At 39.8% G+C, this 25,467-nt stretch overlaps 1 protein-coding gene across 2 annotated transcripts in view; it reads right to left on the reverse strand.

Moving 5' to 3' along the window:
• Positions 1-19,959, reverse strand: part of Trim33 (tripartite motif containing 33) — a 76,384-nt gene extending 56,425 nt beyond the window's left edge. For both annotated transcript variants that reach the window (XM_032897602.1, XM_032897601.1), the window contains exon 1: positions 19,392-19,959. In XM_032897602.1, coding sequence (XP_032753493.1) covers positions 19,392-19,959 — 568 coding nt within the window. The remainder of the gene's footprint in view (positions 1-19,391) is intronic.
• Positions 19,960-25,467: the final 5,508 nt, after the last annotated feature.

A 25,467-nucleotide genomic window follows, 5' to 3' on the forward strand; every position in this document is an offset into this window, starting at 1 on the left:
CACAAACATTTCTCCTCCCACCTGTGTTTGATTTTGAACTCCAAAGCTAAGACAGTGTAGCCAGATCTGGAGTTTCCTTTTTTCCCCAACTTCCAGTGCAAAGATTCTGCCCAAAGCAATGCAGACCAAGAGATGCTGAAGCAGCTCACTTGTAGAACAAAGAATTTGTTCTATAAAAGTCAATCCAACGAAACCAACAGCTATGGTTCCCTCTATCCAACACCTTGTTCGTGTCATCAAGAATTAAGATACTATTCCCATCTAGCACTTCAAAGCAGAGGCTCAAGAATCTGCCAGAGGGCTGAGATGGTTCAGTGGGTAAAGCACTTGACAAATGTGAGAACCTGTATTAGAATCCCCAGGCCACACAGTAAAACAGGTGTGTAATATAATCACAATGCTACTACATCAACATGGAAGGCAAAAACAGAAGAATCCCTGCAAGTACAGCTAAGATCACATACGCAGTAGCAAAACAAAGAAACTGTCGCAAAAAGGTGAGACAGCTATCCAAGGTTGTCTTGTCTTTGTTCTCTAGCATTTATACAAACACAATGGAGCCTGTGAGGGAAAAAAATGGATGTGTACATGTGTAGCCACACAGGTGCACAGGTGGAAGCTATGAATCTACTCAGGGAAAAGGAGGCCCTAAGAAGAAAGATCAAGCTCTTTATCCCAAAACTGACTTGATTTGGAACGGAAGGGGTGGGGAGGGGTAGGGGTGGGGTGCAGGGCTTCGAGCTCGTGGACAGATACTTAAAACGTCAAACCTAAGAGTACTCTTAAAAACAGGAAATTTTGATGGCAAACAGTTAAGATGAAGATGGCGATATCACAGAACAAATGAAACTAGAGTTGACAAGACAGGCCACTAAAAGCATTCTTCTGGACTCAGAACAAATCTCTTTAAGATTCACCTCAAACACCTGTGGCTCATGCACTGAGGGTAGGGGGTAGGGAGTAGGGGTGAGGCACACCAACGGATGGGAAACAAGGACTAACAGATGAGGACAACTAACTACAACAGTGCCCCCAACACACACACACACACACACACACACACACACACACACACACACACTTACTATAACCTAACTGCTAGCTGTAATAACAGAGAAGCGCTTAACAGAAATCTGTCATAATGAACCTGCTAAATCCATTACCTCTCATGAAAAATGAGGCCAATGCCTTCTAAAAGTAGACATCAGGTTTCACAATTCAGAATATACACTTTGATAAAATGATTCCCTTAAATTACTAGGCAAAAATCAGTAAATAACAACCGAGAGTGCTAGAAGTGAAGAGAAACAGTATGTGAATTAGGTAGCAGGGATAGGAATGTAGCTCAGGGGTTAGGTGCTTGCCTACCATGCAGGAAGTGTGCATGATCAGTGCATGATCTTGATGCTGAGCTTGATCTCCAGCACCTCAGAAAGCCAGTTATGGGCACACACCTGTAATCCCAGTATGTAAGAGTAAGGCAGTATGATCAAGGTCATTCTTGGCTACATAACAAGTTGGAAGGGAGCTGGAACATTAGACTCTTGTCTCATAAATAAATAAATAAATAAATAAATAAATAAATAAATAAATGCAGGTGATAATGTTAGAAAATAAACATATGATACACGAGAAATAAGATAAACCAAGATAGCAGGTATAAATCCAACTCTACCAATAATAGCATTACGTATGAACGGATTAAAGAATCCAACCAAAAGCAGACATTAGTACTGAGCCATAACTCAGTGGTAACAACACAGAGCCCTCAAGCCTCAGAAACAAAACAAAAATGTGTGTGTGTATATACATATATATACACATTATATATGTATATATATAATTAGACTAAAATCAATGAACAAGATCTAATTTATGTTGAAAATGAAAGACGATTTACACTCAAATATATAAATACATTCAAAATAGAAGAGTGGGAAAAAAATGTCATTATACAAACAGTGAGAAGAATGGTAACACATGCCTAGAGAGCGAGCTCAGTTAAGAGCTGGCTGATCTTTTTTCTAGAGGACCTGGTTTTGAGTCCCAGCACCTACATGGCAGCTCAACTCTCCATAACTGAAGAGGCTGTATTAAGATAGAAATAATAATGATCCTCTAAAGATGTCCTCAGAATCTATTGCAAAGTAAAAATCAGAACATTAATTTTAATTGCATTTGATGCAGTAAGCTGGGACGGTGAAGTGTATGGGTCTTAACTAAACTTGATGCCAATTTGTCCATTATTTCATTATTTTCATTATTTTGTCTCTCTTGCCTGTATGAGCTACATAAAATTTGATGTCTCTGCTAAGTTTTGGTAGGTTTTACCATTTCCATTCATCCCTCCCATGATCAGATACCTTTGCCATTAATCTGCCCATTAGTGGTTCTCCATTTTGATGACCAATATCTATTCTATTACATAGACACCATGAATTGGAAAAGATATTTTCCTTTTGCTTTCCTAGTTGTCTGCCTGATAGCCAATAGTATTGCACTGATTTTGTGGTTTTTTTCCTCAGTATTGGCCATTCCCATTCCATCCTGTGGTCTATAGGCTGCCACTTCCCATTACTTTTGGTTCTATCAGTGATTGATGAACCATCAGTACCATTCGTTAATCAAATGTTGTGACCATTCCATCCATCTGTCCCCACAGTTCAATAGGTGCCTGTTTGGGGGGAAAGGGTAAGTAGTTTAGGGATGGGGATTATAAACAACTAAGTTTTATTTCCTCAGTGCAGGAAGGCAAGACCCCTTTGCTACAACCTCCTAGTCAAAAGGAGTTCATACAGGTACCAGTTTCACTGTAGTACCTTTCCTTCCATGGCTGGAAAGGACTCTGCCCTCAAACAGATCCAATCCATCATTATAAAGGGTGCCTTTATAACCATAGAGTGGCTGGTAAGGTTCTCCATGCCCTGTAAAATATCCAGATTTGTTTCTCAAAGAATATTTACTCTCCATATATGAGAAATGTTTGCAATAAAAGCCAACAGGCAGATGGCAGTGGACTCCTTTTTGCTTTATGAAGAGTCCCCAGTTGCCAATTCACCAATAAATATATGATATCCACAATTATGGTATCATTTGGTTCAATATTGATCACACTTGTATGCATGGAGATGGGCTTACTGGCAGTTAAAAAAGCTGTTCTTGGGGTTGGGGATTTAGCTCAGTGGTAGAGCGCTTGCCTAGCAAACGCAAGGCCCTGGGTTCAGTCCCCAGCTCCGAAAAAAAGAAAAAGAAAAAGAAAAAAAAAAAGCTGTTCTTTGTTCCTGTTCCCATTGGAAATTAGCTGCCTCTCTAGTAACCCTGTAGAGGGTTTTTATAATAATCTATATAGTATGTAATTTCTCTAGTGTGCAAACATACCAATTAGGAGCTGTATCTGAGTTTTGCCCCTGGGTGGTGGGATTAAAGGTGTGTGCCACCACTTTGTTCATGATAACTCTCGAATTCCACTGGGATTAAAGGTATGGGTTACCAGCATCCAGCTTAAATATTTTATCTTAGCTCCAAATCACTCTCTTATATATTTAGAAAACAAGTTTGAACTGTAATAACCCTTTGACTTTACTTAAAACAATTTAAATCTCTTAATTGTGTCTTTAATACCAAAGAACAAAAATATCCTTTTTAAGAAAACTCAAAAGCTGATGTGGTGTGGACCATGTAGCTATCACGTGGCTATCTACGGTCTAATATTCTAACATGGAATTAAGACAATCAATTTAAGAAAACTCTTTTTTTTTCTTCTTCTTCTTTTTTTCATGCCAGTAAGGCAAGTGTGCCTTGGTAAATTTTCATTCAAAAAAATTTTTTTAATTTTGTTTTTTTTCATGACTGATCAAATGAAAGGCATTTCTTAGTCCTTACAAATTAGTTTGGACGGAATAACCAAGCTGTCTGATGGAACTACCTACAACCTCTCCTTATTCAGGTCTCTCCTGTTTGAATCTAATCTATCAATTTTGATGGTATCCACAACTTTTCTTCTCCTGTGGAAACAAAGACAAAACCTCTTCTCCAATGCAACACATATCCCAGTTTCCACTCTGAGGTCAACACATCTTTAAAAGATACAAGTCAATTTAAATTTAATTCAACAGTTTTTTTGGTTGTTTTTTTTTTTTTTTTTTTTTTTACTATCAATATCTCTCTACAGCTGTCGTCTCTTTCTCATTAACATTTTAAAAATTCAAAAGTTAATATACTGTGTAATCTATCTCTGGGGGGGTCTTTATTTCTGTTTATTAGGCAATTCTTTTTAAATTGCAATTAGATCTTTTCTATAACTGCTTATGCTTGCAGGATTGTGTGGTATACCTGTAATATCCTGTATGTTGTAACATGCATTTTACTAAAGACATATGCTGGGGCATTCTTGGTCTTAAATTTGTACAGGCATCCCCATGATAGCCATAACATCTATTAAATGTGTGATTACAAATTCAGCCTTTTCAGAACGTCAAGCATTTGAAATCCTGAATATGTATCTATGATACGGTTCACATGTTTTAATCTTCCAAACCTTGCAAAATGAAACACATCCATTTGCCAAATTTCATTTCTTTGGGTACCTTTTGGGTTACTTCCTGCAAGTAATGAAGTTTGGTTATACCAAGAACAAGTATAATTCCTTATAATTTCCTCATTGTCAAGTGACGGAAAAATCTTCAAACGTTTACTAGTGTTTCTTACAAAATTCTGAGGCTTCTAGAACATTTCCTAATAAACTGATCAATTTCATCATTACCTTGTACTACAGGGCCTAGTAAAACCATATGGGATCTGATGTTATATACAATGGATGATTTTTTTTTATTTTTGAATACTTGTAGTTAAATAAAAAGTGAAGATAATTCTGAATCATCCAGACTAAGTTTAGTGGTTTCAATGTTTAAAACAATTCTTTCTGCATATTGAAACTCAATAACTATATTAAAAGATTCAGGAAAATCTAGTACTACTGTAAGAATGGCATACAACTCAATCATAAGGTTTTTGACCCACTTTATTTTTCCTGGTTTATAACTTGCCTTTCATGATTTATTTGCACCAGTGTAAAATGTAGGGGCTCCAGAAATTGGTGTCTCTTACTACATAAGAGAGAATCCAATTACTTCTTTATAAAAACTGAAGTCTCTTGCTTTTGCAATATTTGTTGTTAATCTCGTCCAAAAAATTACTACAAGCTCTTTGCCAATGTTCACTTTCTGCCCAGAATGAGGCAATTTCAGCATCAGTAAAAGGTACCATAATTTCAGCTGGGTCTATTCCTGCTAATCAATGAAGTCTCACTTTTTTTTCTTTCAGAAGCAATTTAGAAACCTTTTCTACATAGGTTTTTAACTTTTTACTGTTTGTGTGCTAAAAATATCCATTCTAAGATATATTATCCTGTCTCTGCATAAGAATTCCTGTGAGAAAAAGGGTAGAGGGCAAAATAATTAAAATACAATCCAGCTTTGGATCCAAATGGTCCACAAGTGCACCCTGTAATTTCTTTTCTACCAGAGCAATTCTCTCTCAGCCTTAGCTGATAACCTTAGACTATTTAGGTCCTTATCACCTCATAAGTTTTGAAACAAATTACTTACCTTGAGTAGTTTATCCAATTTGGTGCCATAGTCAGTATCTCTCAGCAACTTTTGAAAATCCTTGAGTTTGTAATTGATCTCTCCTGATTTGTACTTTCTGTGGTCAAATTTTCTGTAGACCTATTTTATAGTCTAGATAATTAACAGAATCTCCCTCTTTGTACTTTTTCAGGAGCAATTTGAAATCCCCAGCAAGGCAAAATTCTCTTCATCAAACATTTTTTCTAAGATATCTGCATCAAAATCAGCCAGTAAGATATCATTCATATAATTCTAAATTTTAGATTGAGGAAACTGTTTATGAATTATTTCTAATGGCTATTACTACAAAATACCAGCACAACATAAGACTGTTTAACCTTCCTTGTGGCAAGACTTTCCAATGATATCTCTTTATTTTAACTATTATTATAAGTAGGTACTGAGAAAGAAAACCTTTCCCTATCATGCTCCTGGCAAAAGGATTGTGAAGTCAGTCTTTTAAATCAATTACTATCAAAGGCCATGACTTAGCAATGGAATTCCAAGCTATAAAGAGCCTACTGGCTGATCTTATTTATGGCTCTTAAATCTATTAACACCCTCAATTTTCCTGATTTCTTTTAACACAGGGAATTCCATGGATTCCTCAATATACTGACCATTTAGCTGCTCCTGTACCAGCTGTTCTATTACCTGTAATTTTTCTGTTTTCATCAACCACTGATCCAATCATACAGAGTATTATCAGTTATTCATTTTAAAGGTATGGCGGTGGTACCTATGAAAGACCAACACCTGTCATGCCCCACTTATAGAAAACCTGGACTATCTGACTGTTTTTTTTTTTTTTTTTTTTTTTTTTTTTTCGGAGCTGGGGACGAACCCAGAGCCTTAAACGCTTGCTAGGCAAGTGCTCTACGCTGAGCTAAATCCCCAACCCCCTATCTGACTGTTCTTGACAGTACCTTTTAATATTTTTCTCAGAAGCATTCTTTATTTTATGGTTTGTGTCTGAGATTGGAGTAATAAATCTGGTTTTCCATTGTTGCAAAAAATCACGTACCCATAAATTCATGTCTATAGTAGCCACAATGGCTTGAATTTTCCTATTTGTCCCTCTGGCCCTATACGCTCAAACCATCTTGTGCTTAGTTTTGCCTGAGATAAAGTTCCAATCCCTAGAAGCTGAGTATTTACCTCCTGAAGAGACCACTCTGGATACCAAGATTTTGGTGACTACTAAATGTTCAACTTCCATGCCTTCTATTTGTATTTTAGCTTTGGTCTCTGATCATTTATGGCAGTCTGCCAAAATACTTGGGGATTTTGGGGGTTGTTGGTTTGTTTGTTTTATTTTGTCTTTCCTGAATTTTTTGTTTTATCTATTGAAACTGTTCTGTCCTTGATTATATCCAGCAGTGTTTTTGGATTATCTCTAGAAAAAAAATTATTCCTAATAACACCTTGCCTACAATCCCTTTTCAAATGACTTTGCTTATCACAATTAAAAAATCTGGTATTTTGGGGGCTGGAGAGATGGCTCAGCGGTTAAGAGCACCGACTGCTCTTCCAGAGGTCCAGAGTTCAATTCCCAGCAACCACATGGTGGCTTACAACCATCTGTAATGGGATCCGATGCCCTCTTCTGGTGTGTCTGAAGACAGCTACAGTGTACTTGTATATGATAAATAAATAAATCTTTAAAAAAAAAAAATCTGATATTTTGATTTTTTTTAAGATTTATTTTTATTTTATGTATGTGAGCAAACTGGTCTTCAACAAACACCAGAAAAGGGCATCAGATCTCATTGGATTTCATATTTCAGCCAAATTTCTAATCCATTCACCTATTGTAATGGATCTTGCCTTTAAAGGTCTAATCACCCTTTCACATCTGAATTAGCATTTTCAAAACCCAAAGATTCAGTTAATATTTATATGGTTTCTGAATATGATGATATTCTATTTACAGCTGAAGTCAACTTTGCAAAACATCAATGAAGGCTTCTTTTGGACCTTGTATAATTTTAGAAAATGACTTAAGACTTCTTTCCTGAATCTTCTACCCTGTCCCAAGCATTTAAAATTGCTAAAAGGCATAGTGCCAAGGTGTGATTATCAAATTCAAGCTGCCTTTGTATATCAGCATATTGGTCTTTAACTATCAATTGAAATATTGGGAAATATTAATACCTCTAGTCCTATATCTTTGTTCTATGGCCTCGCTTCCTCTTTCCACCATGCTCAACTGAGGACTAGCTTCCAATATTGGTGTTCCCAATTTTTTCCAGTCTTGGGGGATAACTGTTCTGAGTTGCCCATGAATTTAATATATGAATCCATACTATACTATATAAAACGCCCACTCTCTTGAATCTCTTCAAATTTAATATGCCTGTAAGATTCCATTTAATTTCTCTATAACCTTGGGGGTACTTATCTGCTGGTAGGTCTTGTATAGTAACTAGATAAATTAAGGTTGGTTGATTTTCTAACAACCTTGAGACGCCCTTCTTCAGTTTCATCATGTCTATTGCAGCAGGGTCTTGTCTAAACTCCTCTGTCTGTGTCTGAGTATTTTTCTTATTTTCATTTACAAGTCTTTCTAAGGCTTGTATCTTATTAATCCACTTGATGGATTTGACGCCAAAAAACCCACTATGACTATTAAAGATAACATGAATTATGAGACTGACAATAATTATTATCATCATTATGTCAATGCCAGGTAAGTTGTTTATATTTTCACTTTCTGCTTCTACTTTCAAGCCATCTAAAGAAAAAGTAGCACCATACAGGATTCTAGCACCTTCTATTATAGTATTTCCCATCCTTAACTCTCCCCTTGAGGACTTCCCAGGTTACTCATCAAATTAGATGGCTTCTCAGTCAATCCAAAACTGGTGTGATTTCTCTCTCCATGTGGTTGTGCCATGCACTGAAGTGACAAATACTGTTTTTAAATTTTTAACAAAATCTTAAACATTGAATTTTACCAATAAAGGCTCAGGAGCCAGATGTCAGGTGAAAGCTTGCTAGCTCAGAGGCAGAGAAAACACCCAGCTTGACCTTCCTCAGCTGACATCCCAAAAAGCAGCTCTCCTTCTCCATGCTCTAAATCTCTGGAACTGAATGTCCCTCCCTCTCTACTTCCTGTGCATCTCTCTATACATCCTTCTGTCACTTCTTCATACTCCTTTTTTTTCCTATGTTCACTCCTTGTCAACTGGCTGCTTCTTCCACCTTGACATATAGTTGACTTTATTTAATCCTGTTTACAATAGCTCTTGGAGGGCTGGAGAGATGGCTCAGTGGTTAAGAGCACTGACTGCTCTTCCAGAGGTCCTGAGTTCAAATTCCAGCAACCACATGGTGGCTCACAACCATCTGTAATGAGATCTGATGCCCTCTTCTGGTGTGTCTGAAGACAGCTACAGTGTACTTATATATGATAAATAAATCTTAAAAAAAAAAAATAGCTCTTGGATTAAAGGTGTATGCTAGGTCTGCCATCTGAACACACACACATTTTAAATTTTTAATATTCTACACTATTACATACCCACCATAAAGCTTTAGTGTTATGCTGAAGACATCTATATCATAGTTAAAAGGGTTTATGTGAATTCTGAGACCTAACCACTTACATAACATTCCGATCACTTTACAAGATTCAAATATTTGTAAGCATGCTTCATTTGCTTCTTATACAGTGAATAAGTGAATTCTGATAATTATAATGATGCTTGTTGTTAATAACATATTATAGTACTGGGGAAAAGGCTCATTTGGATAAGTGTTTATGACCTCACTGGAAAATGTAAGTTCAATTTCTAACACCCCGATTTAAAGAAAGATCGGCTAACACTGTGATATACACTGTAACCCCAGTACACACTGGAGAGGCAGAGATAGGAAGGTCTCTGGGGTTTGCTCAACACCAGTCTAGCTCAATCTAATTCAACATGAAACCCTTTAGTCTAGAAATCAATTTAGGAAGATCTGACATCAACTTCTGGCTTCTGGGTAGATTGTAGACAAACATGTGACAGCACACACATACAAATAAAATATATTGTATTTCAATATAGCTACTGAAACCCTCTAAAGGGAAAAGTTTACTTGAGTACTTAAAGAACTTAAACTTCAAAGTTAGAAAATCAAACTGAGGTATTGCACATGTCTAAGTGGTTAAAAGCAGTGGCTGTCATTCCAGAGGAACCCATCAGCCACATGGCAGTTCACAATGTCTGCAGTTCAGTCCAACACTCTTCTCAATTTCAGGCTGGATTTTCTCATCACTCCCTGTATCTTATACATTAGTATCTCCAACGTAGAAGAGCCATTTTTAAGTATGATTTTATCAATCTACTTCAGTGGCCTTGTTAATTTGGAAAAAAAAAAGTGAGAGGGCTTACAGTGAGACTTGATTTTTTTCCACAAGAGAGAAATGAATGTACAAATAGGGAGAAATGGTTCACTGAAATGCTCAAAGCTCTAGGTTTGATTCTTAGCACCAGAAAAGTAACATTACCTCTTTGAACAGATCTTTATAAGCAAATAAGATAACATGAAGTTGTTACACATTGAGACTGACCATTTCTTTGTTTTGTTTCGTTTTTTGACAGAGGTTCTTGCTATAAGCCAAGCTGGCTTTAAATTCCAAACCCCAAGTGCTTGGATTATAAACAAGCAGTAACACATCTGGCTTGAACTTGGGTTATTTTACATAGTAGTAGTCTAAACAAATTCATAGGAAATATTCGAATAATTCAATGATTGTCTACAGCTAATTTTTCCTGCCTTTATTAATTCAGACAATCTATCTTGAAAGCATACAATATTAAGTGAGGAACAAATGAGAAAATAGTTGGATAGATGTTAAGAACAGCCTGAGTTGGGGTTGGGGATTTAGCTTCAGTGGTAGAGCGCTTGCCTAGCAAGCACAAGGCCCTGGGTTCGGTCCCCAGCTCCAGGGGGGAAGGGATCACCCTTCAAGCCAATGTCAAGCAGAAGCAGCAAACTCAGTCACAATCTCTACTTTTGAACATCTCAATGACTATTTGATTTACTGTTACAAAATATCTCACATCATTTTTTAAATAATTTGAGTGCTAACATCTCAGCAAGGTTCAACAGGTTCAAGGTTTTCTCATACACCCTTTATAATATGCTTCATAATACATGAAGATACTGTTGAGTGGAAAACACAAAATCTAATAAACAGAACACTGAAGGGCAGTGCTTTTGTTACTTTTGATTCTTCAGACTTACAAGTCAATCACAATGAAATGATTCTAAGCACCCCACCCTCATATCCACCGTATTCCACATAAAAATGAGTACATGTTTTCAATGAATGACGTTCACCCTGTACACTAGTACTTATTATATGAGACTTGTTCCTAAAAATTATGTTGTATAGTTTGGATACTAGCATTCTATTAGTAGACCACAAGTGGGTATAAGAAGCCAAAGTGTGGTTGGGGATTTAGCTCAGTGGTAGAGCGCTTGCCTAGCAAGCACAAGGCCCTGGGTTCGGTCCCCAGCTCTGAAAAAAAGAAAAAAGAAAAAAAAAAAAAAAAAAAAAGCCAAAGTGCTCCAAACATTTTACTCCAGCCATTATTTGTATTGGTTCAAGTAAGACTCTGAATGAACTCTTTCAAATCCTGTGTAACTTGAAACCCAACTCATAACCATTACCTAATACTTCCCACCAGACCCAATACAGGGACGTGGTATCAGAAGACACAGGAAGTATTTTAAGCTTCGATACAATACTAAGGACATGAGAGGACCTCCCAAAAGAAAACTAGTTTCTATAAGTTTTATTAACAAAAATTTGAAAAGGTAATTAATTTAGTAAAATTGTAATGCTCTACTAATAAAAATGGAAATGTTTTTAGAAGAATTTTGAAACATTTTGCTTAACTGAAGATTTAATAGAATTCCCACATCTATAGGACTTTCCTTGCTTGGTTTAGAAATAAGACACTCAAAAATTTACCTTGCTCATAAAATAATTTTCACTTTTTATTTGTAAGAAATTCTGCTGGGACTCATGAGAAGTCAATAAAGGCACACAACTATTTCCTTATTCTTTGTAAACCACCATTCCAAATCCCCTGGAGCTGAGGACGGAACCCAGGGCCTTCTACCACTGAATTAAATCCCCAACCCCAATCTTTCATTCTTGAAGTAAAGTTGTGTTGTGAAAGCATTCTAATAATACTTTGAAAGGGGCCATAAAGCAAACATGTGAGTTTTCTGCCATTTGAGTGAGCAATGTTGCATCTTCTAGCCTACTCCATTTCAGATCATTGTGGCCTACTATTCTGACTATAACCTCTTTGGAGGAGCTGAGCCAAAACTCCCAAATTCTTGGGGTATTTTAGGAGTTTCTTTGAAGAAACAGGTCTTATATGGCTCACACTGTCCTTGAATTTGCTTTACTTGAGGAGAATACTGAACATTTGATCTTGTTGCCACTAACCAACCAAATACTGAAATCACAGGCATAATACCACCACAGCACAGCTGGCTCCTCTTCTGGCTTTTTTTTTCCCCTTTGTTTGTTTTTGTTTTATTTTTCCTTTTCAGCCCCTAGAACCTTAAGTGATCACAACTCTGTCCTCCTCCTCTTCTTCTTTTCCCTTTTATGCACGCATGTATCTTGAGCACTCTATTGTAGTCTCATCTTCCCTCTTCACTAAATGGCCACTCTACTCTATGTTGTGTGACTTGTTTGTTTGTTGTGGTGATTTAAGTGAGAAATGTTCCCCTTAGGCTCTGATATTGAACACCTGGTTGCCAGCTGGTGGTGCTGTTTTGGAAATCATTATTAATTGTGCTCTCTTGGGCATAGGATCATCCCTAAGCAGCAGTAGACATAAGCAAAAAGTCAAGAAGACAAGAACAAGATACTATCTTAGAGGATGGTTACCACAACAGAACACATGGGCTCAAATTAACCAATTTACATATTCAACAAAAGATAATGTATAGAATCATTGAGAATATTTGCAAAAAAAGTATGAAGAAAAACAGAAAACATACAAACAATTCATAGAAGGAACATAAATCATGTATCATATACACGCACTCAAAACTGGAGCTGTGGTGTAGCGCCACAGTAAGGCATTTGTCTAACACGACATGTAAAGGTCCTGGTGTGTGTGTGTGTGTGTGTGTGTGTGTGTGTGTGTGTGTGTGTGTGTGTGTGTGTGTGGTGTTCATCAGTACCATGTAGTACACGCCTTTTCATCACTAAGCCACAGACCGTAAGTATTTCTCTACAAAGGATGCATCTGTGTTCACTCCAGCAGTTCTTTCCCACTTTCCTGTGAGTCTAATGACTAGGAACAGAAGAGCAGTTTGTGACTCACAGAAAGAGACAGAGGTTAATTTATCCATCACCCTGAGCCTAATCACTGAACTTGGCACTAAAAAAATACGATGAAAAAATTATAACCATAAAACAAAGTCAGTAAGTTATGGTGAGCTATTTATATAAAAGCTAACTCTAGGTAAGAAATGTTTCAGTTTTACATTCTGTTGCAGGCATACTGACGGACACACCTAATCTAAAAACTTCAAATGAATTACTCCACTATCTCCTATCTTTCTCACTGTCTCAATGATTGTAAATTATTATTTTTTTATTGTCCTGCAAGGAACCAGGATTTATTTTGATCCCAGAATCTTGAGTGCTTAAAGAATGCAAAGCACTTTTGCCTGCAGTATAGCTATTTATACATACAATATTTAGAATTTTGTAAATATTTATCAATTTATTTAAAAAATTTTTTTGTATTTTAGGGGTTGGGATTTAGCTCAGTGGTAGGCGCTTGCCTAGGGGAAGGCCCTGGTTTGGTCCCAGCTCAGAAAAAAAAAAAAAAAAAATTTGTATTTTAGTATTTTAGGGAGTGGGAAGATGGCTCGACGGATAAAATACTTGCTGTTCAAGCAAGAGGACTAGAGTTCAGACCCCCAGAATTCATGTTTTAAAAAACCAGGGTAGTACAGTGCTAAGCAAAATCGCTTACACCTTTAATCCAGCATTTGGAAAGTAGGAAGGCAGGGGCAGAGAGCAAAAGCAAAGGCAGATCTCTATGAATGCAAGGCAACCTGGTCTATACAGAAAGATCCAAGCCAGTCAGAAACAGTCTCATTAAAAAAAAAAAAAAAAAAAAAAAAAAAAAAAAAAAAAAAAAAAAAAAGTGGGGAATGCCTGACTCCTGCCAGTAATCTCAACACTTGAGTGTCAGAGACAGGAAAACCACTAGCTAGATTGGCTGTTAGTGGCAAGATCCAGGATCAGCAAGAGATGCTGCCTCAGTAAAGTTGTATATTCAAGGAAAATACCCAACATAAATTTCAGGCTTCCACAAGCAGGCATACACATATAAACATATATTTGCACATACATGTACTCATATATACAAATATACATGCTACGCATATAACAAAAAAATAAAAGAACTGAATGAAAAATAGTTTTTTTTTGGGGGGGGAGTATAATCTAAATTTATAATGCAGTGGTAAAGCATGTGTATGGGATGCTGCAGGACATGATCATTACCTACCACAGTACACACACACACACACACACACACACACACACACACACACACACGACAGCACTGTTACTTCCAGTCTTCTTAGTGTCTGCTTTAATAGAAGCTGGCCTGATCTACACTTCTACATTTAATCTGAGTTGTCTAGTCAAGGTTCCACTAGGCTGAATGCAGGCTAGCACTGAACTTGTAGACTTAAGCAATCTATCAGGTTCTCTAGTAGCAAGAACTTCAGAAATGCAACGCCAAGCCAAACTTAATCTTTTTTTTCTTTGAAGCACATAAAAACCTGACCTCATGCTGGGTAGTAGTGGTACACAATTGGAAGGCAGAGGAGGGTAGGCAGATCTCTGTGAGTTCAAGGCCAGCCTGGTCTAGAGAGTAAGTTCCAGGACAGCCAAGGCTACATGGAGAAACCCTGTCTCAAAAAAGCAAAATCAACAAAAGTAACCTCATAACTACATACTTAAGAAAAGGGAAAACTGCATTTAGTAGTCTTTTTAAGTAATTGTAGGGAAAAAAATGACAATCCTTTGATATAACAGAAAAACTTTAAAAGTTTATTTCTTAAGTATCCACAGTAATGTGAAATCTATGTATTTAGTCTATTGTGCTTTGATTCTCTTTCCTTTGGTCAGTTGGATAATACTCATTCAGTGAGTTGTACAACTCTTCCAAATTTTATTACCCATTATAAATACATGTGCACGATCACATCCACATGCCCATGCACACACATATCATCAGAAAAGGATTTAAATACTGAAAAACTGTCAGACTCTTAGCGACAGATACCCTTTTTTCCAAAATTGCAATTTCATCTAAAAGCTCAATTTTTATCCTTGGCAAACATATACTGCAACTTGTTTTCACAGAAGTGACAGGCTCAATTCATTCATTCTTGAGAAAATGACTGCCAAACACCAGGCCTGAAAATATCGTCTGTCAGTCTCTTTCAATTAAAATATTATTTTCCATTAAAAAAAGCATAGTTAACTCAGAACTCTTAACAAAGTGGCAGTAAAAATACACTAACTTAGGCTTGGTAGGAGATACAGCTCAGTGGTAATGAAACCACCATCTTATGCTATGAGGCCAACAGTTTTAGCCACTACTGCTCTTCTACTATCACTGTGTTAGCACAGTGACTAAAGCAAATAATGTAGCAGCATAGCTACTTTTAAAGAGAAAGTTTTAATCCTACAAACGATGAAAAGGTCTGAGAAAACTGCACTCACATTCTGTGGACCACCTCTTAAGAAATACTGCTTAGCCAGGCAAGGTGGTCCCTGGCCCAAGGTACTAATTTCTCAAGAAACTGAACCAGGAGGATCAATCAATTACTTGAGCCCAGAGACCAAGATCTTGTTCAAGGACAGTCTGTACATAGCAGCAAGACCCTATCTTGAGAAAAGATCAAAAGTTCAAAGTCATGCTCAACTCTATACTGAGTTCAAGACTTGACTATGATAAGACACTGTCTCAAAAAATTAAAATTAAAAAGCTTAAAGTGGGTTGAGGAGTACACTATTGTAAGTACACTTCTTCCAGAGGACCTGAGTACAATTCCCAACACCCACATCAGGTAGCTCACAACTACTTCTAATTCTCTGGCCTTTGCAATCATTTGCACTTATATGCACATACCTGCACACAGATATATATCCATAATTAAAAATATCTTAAAACAATAACAAAAAAATGTAAGTGCCCACCTAGGTAAGCTACACAGAAGCTGGCCATACAGTGTATGTACTCCTGGGACATAAATCCCAAGGTTAATGCACAAAAGACAGCCCCCCCCACTTCCTGAAAATACAAAATGGTACAGAGTTCTTAACCCCTGACTATCTCTCCAGTCACTCTAGATCAGTGGTTCTCAACCCACAGGTGGTAACCCCTTTGGCAAAACTCTTTCTTCAAAACTATTTACATTATGATTCAATACAGTAGCAAAATTAGTTAAGAAATAGCAACAAAAATTACTTTGGGGGGCTGGAGAGATGGCTCAGAAGCTAAAAGCACTGACTGCTCTTCCAGAGGACCCTGGTTCAATTCCCAGCACCCACATGGTAGCTCACAACTGTCTTCAACTTCAGTTCCAGTTTAAATGAATCATTTTAAAAAATAGTAATTTTATGGTTGGGGTCATCACTACATGAGGAACTGTATTAAAGGGTCACAGCATTAGGGAGGTTGAGAACCACTGCTCTAAATGACTCGTTTATTCAAAAGCCATTTATTTAAAACATATTCTACAATACTCTAACAGGAAATAGAAATGAGCAAGTAAAAAAATTAGATGTCGGGGTTGGGGATTTAGCTCAGGGGGAGGGCGCTTGCCTAGGAAGCACAAGGCCCTGGGTTCGGTCCCCAGCTCCGAAAAAAAGAACCGAAAAAAAAAAAAAAAAAAAAAAATTAGATTTCAACTGTGCTATGAAATGCAAAGGGTATATATAAAAGCTACTGCTGACAAAATATCTTCTAGACTGCCTGACTAAAAATATGGCTGATTTCATACTCAATGTGTTTTATATACTCTTCAAAAAGCACCATTACTTAGAAATGATTGTGTTTATTTCTTTCCACTTATTTTAGTTCAAAAACAAAAGAGAAGAGAACTGAGGGAATTTATACATTCCTGCACAAATTTCAGAGAGACAATTTTGTAACCTCAGTCTCTCAGCTAATCAGTCAGATACAATTGCATCTTCAGTTCCCACTTAATGTATCCCCTAACACAGACTTTCACATGAACACTGAATCTCATGTGTCTTACTATGCTCTTACAGGCCTTATGCAGTTATCCTCTTTAAACCTAAAATTTAGTATCTCTATCAACCAAAATTCAATTTTTAATGTATTTGATGTTGTTATGTGAAGACAGATTCTTTGTATATGCAAAGCAGGTTGGCCTTAAACTCAGTAGTGATCCTCATGCCTCAGCCTAAGTGGTATTATTATAGGTATATGCCACCACCCTCACCTCAGAACTTTATTCTTGATTGAGCTGTGGTGGTTCATGCCTTTAATCCCAGCACTTGGGAGGAGAGGAAGTAGTTTCTCTGAATTCAAGGCTAGCCTGGTCTATAGAGTAAGTTCCAGGACAGTCATGTCTACACTGAAAAACTGTCTCTAAAAAAAAAAAAAAAAAAAAAAAAAAAAAAAAAAAAAAAGGAATTTATTCCTACCATTCTTTCCTGTATGTTCAAAAGCCACATATCCTTCCATCATCAATACCTGATTATGTGCCTGAAATTCTTCATTTATATAGAGGTACAACCACTAAACAAGAAACCCAGAATTAATTCATCTAACAATGGTGGTCTCCTTCACACCAATCTCACTACCCTCCTCCACCTCCACCTCTATGGCCACTTACACTCAGCTACTGATAATAAACTACCAGCCACTGTTAGTAACTACCATGTACCAGTCACTTAGATTTTCTCTCACTTCATATTCTCAACCCGATAGTGTGCTAACTACCCCTGTCCCTATCCTACAAATGAAGAAGATAAATTAGTATGAATTAATTCATCTGTCCAGATCGTAAGTAGGAAACGGACCTAGGGAAAAGCCTAAAAAAAAAAAAAAAAAATCAGCATTTCTCAAAAAACTAACCCCCACTGTAATAGCAAATGTGCCCTTGTGTAACATCTAGTATCAGTCTTTACTACCCGTTCCACACAATTTACCTAGAATTGCCAAGGTTCTTCCCACCTGCAGTCTTGCCTCTCCTCATTCCTCCAAGTGCCCGAAGACATTTTTGATGGATCAAAATCTGATTATTTTTCTTCTTGATATAAAAATTCCTCAAGAGTTGGGCTAGTTCAAGTGACCATGAAACCCCCAATTCCATCACCAGCACTGCATAAAACCTGGAGTTGTGGTGAATGAATGGCTGAACTCCCTGAACTTACAAGGAGGCAGAAGAGGATCAAAAGTTCAAGGTCATCCTAGACTCAACACAGTCTAAAGCCAGCCTAGGTAGAATAAGATACCCTTCAGGAAGGTCCTCTGGTCTACAGAATAAACCCTAACCAACCCTTTAGGACAGTCCACAAATCCCTTTCCTGAAGTTCCAAAATTAATTCAAAAGCTTTGAAATTTAAACCTTTTAGCAAGCTCATCACAAAACCTATTAATTGTAGGATGTTATCTACACAATTAACATTTAATTTCTATATAGAAACACTTTCATAATGAGCAATGTAGTACCCTGCCTAGAGTACTATGCAAGAGATCTTTCTAGGAAATAGAAAAACCCAATATGGCATCTCAAATCCAAAACACACCTAAACCTAACCGTTTCAGAAACTGGACTTCCTTAACTATTTAGCCAATTAATCCAATCTAACTTCCATCTAACTTCACTTTACATATTAGTTAAGAGTTGTATAAAGTGTCCTGTGCTGGGAATATTATCCACCCCTCTGAAGTGATCACTCCTCAAGAATCATGCTCCAGAACTTCCTTTACCAGAAGTTCTCCAGGCCTTCCTTCCAATATGCCACAACCGTGGTACCCACCTCTATTGCTTCAGGTTACACAGATTCCACTATTAGACTAAATGAGATTCTCACTGAGCATTTTATTCAGTCCTAGCACAGTTCCCTGAATGTTGAGCTATTAGTGCCTAACAAATTAAATAGCAGAAGCCCAACTCTCCCTAACACTCTTCCCTTCCAAGTTCCTCTCTTCATCCTCAAATCCCAGGCTTTCCCCTAACCATGCAGGCCCCTCACAACTAGTATCACTTACCAAGCTCCTCATCGCAATGTCATCATGGTGCCTTTCTTTTAGCCCAAGGACTCCAACGTCTTTCATTACCATTTAATCTGTAGTTCTTTCTCCTAACCGAGAACAGGCCAATTCCCAATCCAAAGCAATTCATCCTAACCCCTAGCTAACAACACTCTGTCGGACCAAGCCTTTCCACACCAAAACACTTCTCACGGAGAGTTCGGTAGACCCCTTTCCTGTCTGTTAGTCCACCCTCTGCAGAAGCGCCTCAAACCTCCCTCTCTGCATCCCCTCCCCCAGCCCCTCGCTGCCGGCACCCCTCCCTTCTGCCTCCCCGTATCTCCGGCGGTGCAGCTTCTCTGGTAACCGTCCCCAGGGCCGTGGTTCTGGTCTCGGAGACATCTCTACACTGCACCGTCCGAGCACCCTCGGCACCCTAACCCGCGTCACAAGACTCTCCCGGGTGCGGCCTGCTGCTCACCTTGCTGGACGTCACCGTTGCTGCCCCCAGGGATGGGCACGCTGAGCTGGCGCTCGGGCTCCGGCAGACAGCGCAGGCAGAAGGAGTGCAGGCAGGGGAGCAGCTTGGGCTCCGCCTCACGCCGGCTCTGCAAGCTCTGCTGACACACCGCGCAGGTGTCCAGAAGCGAGGCTGGTGGTCCGGGAGGCGGGCCCGACGAAGGACCAGGAGCGGGAGCGGGAGCCGGAGCCTGAGCCGGAGCCGGAGCCGGGGCCGGAACCGGGACAGGAGCTGGGGCCGGCGTCGATGCCGCGCCCCCGGGGACCGCAGAGCCCACTGAGGCCGCGGGGACCGAGGCGGCCGGGGCCGAGCTTGAGGAGGCCGCGGCCACCCCCCCGTCGTCGGGCCCAGCCGCACCGCCCTCCGCGCCAGCCCTGCCGCCTTCCTCCTCCTCCTCCTCCACCAGTACCGCGGCGAGAGGCGGCTCCGCCTCCTGCGCCGTGGGCCCGGCGGCCCCGGCGGTTACCGGCGCGCTACCGCTGCCCCCGCCGCCGCTCTCTGCCTCACCGCCGCCTTTGTTTTCCGCCATGTTTTCCTCTTTGAACCCGCCGGACCGCCCCGCGCCGCCCGCCGCTCGCGCCGCCGCCGCCGCCCCCAGCCTCAGCCGCAGCCACAGCGAGAGCGGCCGCCGAGAGCGAGCGAAGTAGCGAGCGAGCGAACACACGAGAGCGCGCGCGCACACGGCGCCCCCGCCCTCGCGTCGCGGGGCGGGAGTGGTGGGCGCGCGCACGTACGCACCGACGTCCTCCCGAGGGAGGCGGGAACTCCGTCCGCGAGCGCGCACGCGGAGTAGACCGCGGTGCTGCTCCGCGCCTCGGTCTGGTTCGTTGCCACAGATCTGGAATTCTGTAGCTCGGTAGGAGCTGGTGGAACTGGGTCTCTATGACGCGGAACTGGCTGCTAGCGCCGAAGCCGCGGTGGTGCGGCTAGAAAGGAGGGAAAACGTGCAAGGGTAGGAGGCCAGCTTGTGTTCGCCCCCAAGCGAGCGTCTCCGCGGCGACGCCGTCCCCTGCGACGGGCGCGCCTCCGCGGAAGCTTCCCCGGTCGCGCGCTCGGACGCGGAGGCCTCCTACCTAAGAGGTGCGGACCACCTGGGTCTTCGCTGGTTGTTGCTGGACCGCGTTCCCTAGAGGGCTGTGACTCCAGAGAGCGGCTGCGCAGACCTTCCCCCACACACACACACCCCTAAGGTCTCCAGATATATAGACTCCTGCGGGGAGAAAGAAGTCTCCTAATAGCTATTTTTAGCTTCTTAAGGTGATTCTCCAACGTTGCTGCATACCTGAAAGCCAATCAAATGAGCTTTTTCTAAACAGAGATGCCAGGGCCACACCCCAAAACAGAATCAGGAAGTTGGAAAGCAGATGAATGTTGAAAAGTCCCTGTGGCTGATGTGCCAGTTTGGGAGACCACGTTTCTAACCAATATTGTATCCTGAGGGTCTCACTCAGAGTAAGCCAGCTGACTGTCCTCGCCACCTCAGTCTCGGAAGCTTTCTGAAAGGGTTTTGTTTTGTTGTTATCGGGCCTCTGCCTCAGGCTGCCATCACACCTTCACTTAACCAGCGCTGCCAGAACAAGTGTAACACGATATAGTGCCCACCTGTAGTCACCTGCGGGGAGGCTGTTGAGTTCCAGGCCAGCTTAGGCTTCAGGCCTCAGAGGAAGACCTTGCCTCCAAAAACAAATGGGGGAGGGGACATGATGTAAGTGCAACAGCTGTTAATGTTAGTCTCAGAAGTCCATCCTGGACAGTAGATGTTTTACAGGAAATTTATTTGGGTGACTTTTTAAATTCACAGAAAAAGGTTTTTCATCAATTCCTTCAAAATCTCTTCTGACTTATGTGTTAAGATAGAAACATTGGGACTCCTGCAAGAGAACAAAGAAGCTCTCTGCCTTCAAGATGTTGACAGTTTAAAGGATGAACAAGGATAGCATATCAAGGAGTGATAAATGCTATGGAGTAGAAATAAGACAGGTGTGAAGGATGTGTGCTGATTGAGCAAGGGCTCTGCTGATAAGGTGAAGAAACCTGGCTTGCACAAGAGTATTCCCAGATAAAGGAGCAGGTGGCAAAAAACAAAGGGCCTGAGGCAAACACAGACCCTGGAAGTAGTGTGAGTGGAATGGCTTCGACAAGGAAAGGAGGAATACGAGATAACATTTGTACCCGTTTGAATAAGAATGGCCTCCACAGTTTCATTTATTTGAGTGGTTGGTCACCAGGGAGCAGAGCTGCTTAAAAGGATCAGAAGGAAGTATGTCACTGAGGTGTGCAAAGGTGTGCAAAGAACACTTTAGTTTCCATATGCTCTGTCACCAAGTTTGGGGTTTTTTTGTTTTTTTTCTTTTTTCTTTTTTTTTGGAGCTGGGGACTGAACCCAGGGCCTTGCGCTTGCTAGGCAAACGCTCTACCACTGAGCTAAATCCCCAATCCCTCTGTCACCAAGTTTGAAAACCACAAATATCAAAGAGAACAGTTCTGCATCTAATCAGCATCTAATCATCAGCTTTTCTGTATTTCACTGAGGAGCACATTGGTATTCCAGAAATAAATGCAACAGTACAGAAGCAGAAATTTCCAATTTACAAAGTGCTTCCAAGCATATTATCCCTAACTCTGGCAATTAGTAAAATGTATACTAGTTTAGACAATAAGTAGATTTTTAATATTTATATATGAATGTACTATAATGCATTTGGCTATCTATTGCTAAACAATAAGGTAGTTTCTAATTTTTTATTAATACTGTGATAAGCTTATACTTCACATGTCTCTATTCTGAATATTTTTAAAAATGGAATCTCTGATTCACATAGTATAGCCATCGTAAAGGTTTTTCATAGTACAAATTCAATATCGTAGGCTATTAAATAATCACTAGGCTGGGCAAGAACTTTCTAAACAGAATAATAACACAGAATTAGCCACAAGTGTAAACAGATGGAGACCACGTGTAATGGGAAAGTTTCTACTCCGCAAAGGAGCTGTCAGGAGAGCACAGAGACTGCACTGACTGGGAGGAAAGCTTTACCAGTGATAGCTCAGACAAGAGCCTAATACCCAGAATTTACCAAACACTGGAAAAAGCGAATACCAAGCAACTAAAATGGCCAGTCATCAAATGAGCTAAGGAATAGATACTTAAAAAAAAAAATGCAAATAAATGACCAATGACTATTTTTTAAAATGTTCAACTTCGTGGTCATCAGGGAAACTCAAATAAAAACTACTTCGAGATACCGCTATACCCCAGTTAAAATGGCAATCATCAAAAGCACTGAAAACAAATGTTAAAGAGGATGTGGACAAAAAGGAACCTTTATTTTAAAAAATAACCAAATAGTCGTGATGCATTTTTATCTAAATATGAAAAAAACACCTTTCAGTTTTTTCATGTGTCTCTAAAGATATTTCTTTTTTGTCATATTCCATTTACTCCTAAATCCAGGCTGCCCAGATTTCCACTCATACCACTCTGCCAAGACAGTTTCTCCAGCCTTGTGGCTTACATGCATATTTTTACATTCAGTGTGCCTGTTTGATTCCAAACCTTCATTTTCTTCTCATTTAACACTGTTGCCATCTCCCTTGCCAGAATAATTTCCTTGGCTCTCATGACATGACCCTCTCCTGATTGTCCTCCTGCCACTAGAACATGTAGTTTCCATGCTACAGACTGTGTCAGAGGCCCCCAGTACCAGCCTTAGGCTCAGTGATTTGCTGAGTGGAGCTACAAAATTTCAAAAGTCTGCTATAATTTATTGAAGTTGACAGGTCTAGGAGAGCAAAGCCCAGTGGAAAGCAGGCTTAAAGTTTCCACGAATCCCTTTGTCTTAGAGTTAAATTAGTTTGCCCAACAGTGATATGTGTCAACATGTAGATCGTGCTCCCAATCAGGGAAGCTCACCCAAGCCATGCTGTCAGAACTTTTACTGGGAGTCATTCCTATAGGCATGCAATATTCTCTTGATATCTCACCTACACTGTGGCCAATTCCTCGAGCAGACAAAAACTCTTACTAGAGTATTCCAAGGACTTGGAGTTATTTCCCAGGAAACCTGAAGACAAGCTTTTTGGTAGAATGTGTACAGTTTGAACAGGCCTACAAAGCTAAATGTTCACATGCAGAGTTGTCAAGCGTTGGAGTTCCTCAAGTTTTGACTGTAGTTTCTCATCTCGATCATGTTTTTCTCATGACAAATTCATGCCACAAGTTCATTTACTTTGTTTTTGTTTTTTTGTTTTTTTGTTTTTTTTTTTTGTTTTTGTTTTTTTTTTTCCTTTTTCAGAGCTGGGGACCGAACCCAGGGCCTTGAGCTTGCTAGGCAAGTGCTCTAACCACTGAGCTAAATCCCCAACCCCCACAAGTTCATTTACGATTGATACAATACTGTAGAAGAATTTTAATCCAGCAACATGGCTACTCTGTCAAGGAATCACATCCAAAGACCTAGTCTGCTCCATCTGGCTGAAATACAGATATGCCCTTAGTATACACCTTTAATCCCAAACAATGAAGGTAAAGTTAGTTTGTAGAAGGAAACAGCAATGTTTGAAAGGGGCATCTGATTGAGGAGCAGACAAAGTGATGAATCAGAGAAACATTTAACACTACAAGTCAAAGATAGTATACACCCAACTCTCAGGAGAATAGCACAGGAAAGAGAGGCTACTTAAGAGTAACACAGGGAGAAAGAGCTCAGTTCATGGAGTTCAGAGGCAGTTTTTCCAAGCAGAGCAATTCAGACAGAAGCCAGATTAGATCAGACAGCTTGGAAAGGAGTTTGAGCCAGAACACCTTAGTTGACCCAAGCAGCCAGAGTTCAGAGGCTGAAACATTGTAGGCCTCGGTTAGCAGATGGAGACTAGAAGTCGAAGCCTCATGATCCAGGTGTGCAGATTAGATTGTACATAGGCTAGAAGCTTCCAGGCCTTTGAGATCTAGGTTCTTTCTTATTGACGAAAGGCTCCACCAACTCAATATGTTGAAAACTTCCATTCTCCATGAAGATGTTCCTCATCTCACACATTCCCAATCTCAGTGATGGTATTATTATTCAAGGGTTACAGTAGAAAGATACTTTAAATACTGGAAGATATAGAAATGGTTCAGCCATTAAGCGTGATATTATTACTGAGGACCACAATACAATCATCAGAAAAACATTGAATGGCTCATAATTGACTAACTCCAGCTCCAGGGTATCTGATGCTGACTTCTGGCAGACACTCACAGACACAATCACATGAGGAGGTGGAAAGATGACCCATCAGCTAAGAGCACTTATGCTTTTCCAGAGGACCCTGGTTCAGCTCCCAGCTCCCAGTGGTCTTTAACTGAAATTCCAAGGAATATGATACCCGCTTCTGGCTTCCACAGGCATTCACACAGTGTACACATGTATATGCAAAACACCCACAAATTTTTTTTTAATTAAGAGGGGCTGGAGTGATGGCTCAGCGGTTAAGAGCACTGACTGCTCTTCCAGAGGTCCTGAGTTCAATTCCCATCAATCACATGGTGGCTCACAACCATCTGTAATAAGATCTGATGCCCTACTCTTCTGTGTCTGAAGACAGCTACAGTGTACTTACATATAATAAATAAATCTTTTAAAAAATTTAAATGATATTTTTTTCTATATTGAATAGAGAATGGGTCACGCTTGCAACATACAACTTCTGACTCCTCCTGTCCAGTCTTCTGCTAGGAATAGCGGCCTAACACTTGTAATCCCAGCACTTGGGAGGCTAAAGTAAAAGAAACATGAATTAGAGACCCTATCTCAAAACAGAACAAAGAAAAATGTATTTTATTCTTTCAAGTCTGATCTTGCAAATATTTGTTCAGATCTCTCCATTCGTCTCCATTCCACAGTCACCATCTTACATGAATTTTCTACCCTCAAGATAATGCTGATGTCATCTTTATGTTCCGTCTCCTCTGAAATGCTTGTCTAAGCTGCATAATTTTTTAGGAAGAAAGTGATCCCTATGTCCATGTCTTTAATTGCTCTTAACATGAAGAAAG

This window comes from Rattus rattus, chromosome 3 (genome assembly GCF_011064425.1).
Source record: "Rattus rattus isolate New Zealand chromosome 3, Rrattus_CSIRO_v1, whole genome shotgun sequence".
Classification (NCBI taxonomy): domain Eukaryota; kingdom Metazoa; phylum Chordata; class Mammalia; order Rodentia; family Muridae; genus Rattus; species Rattus rattus.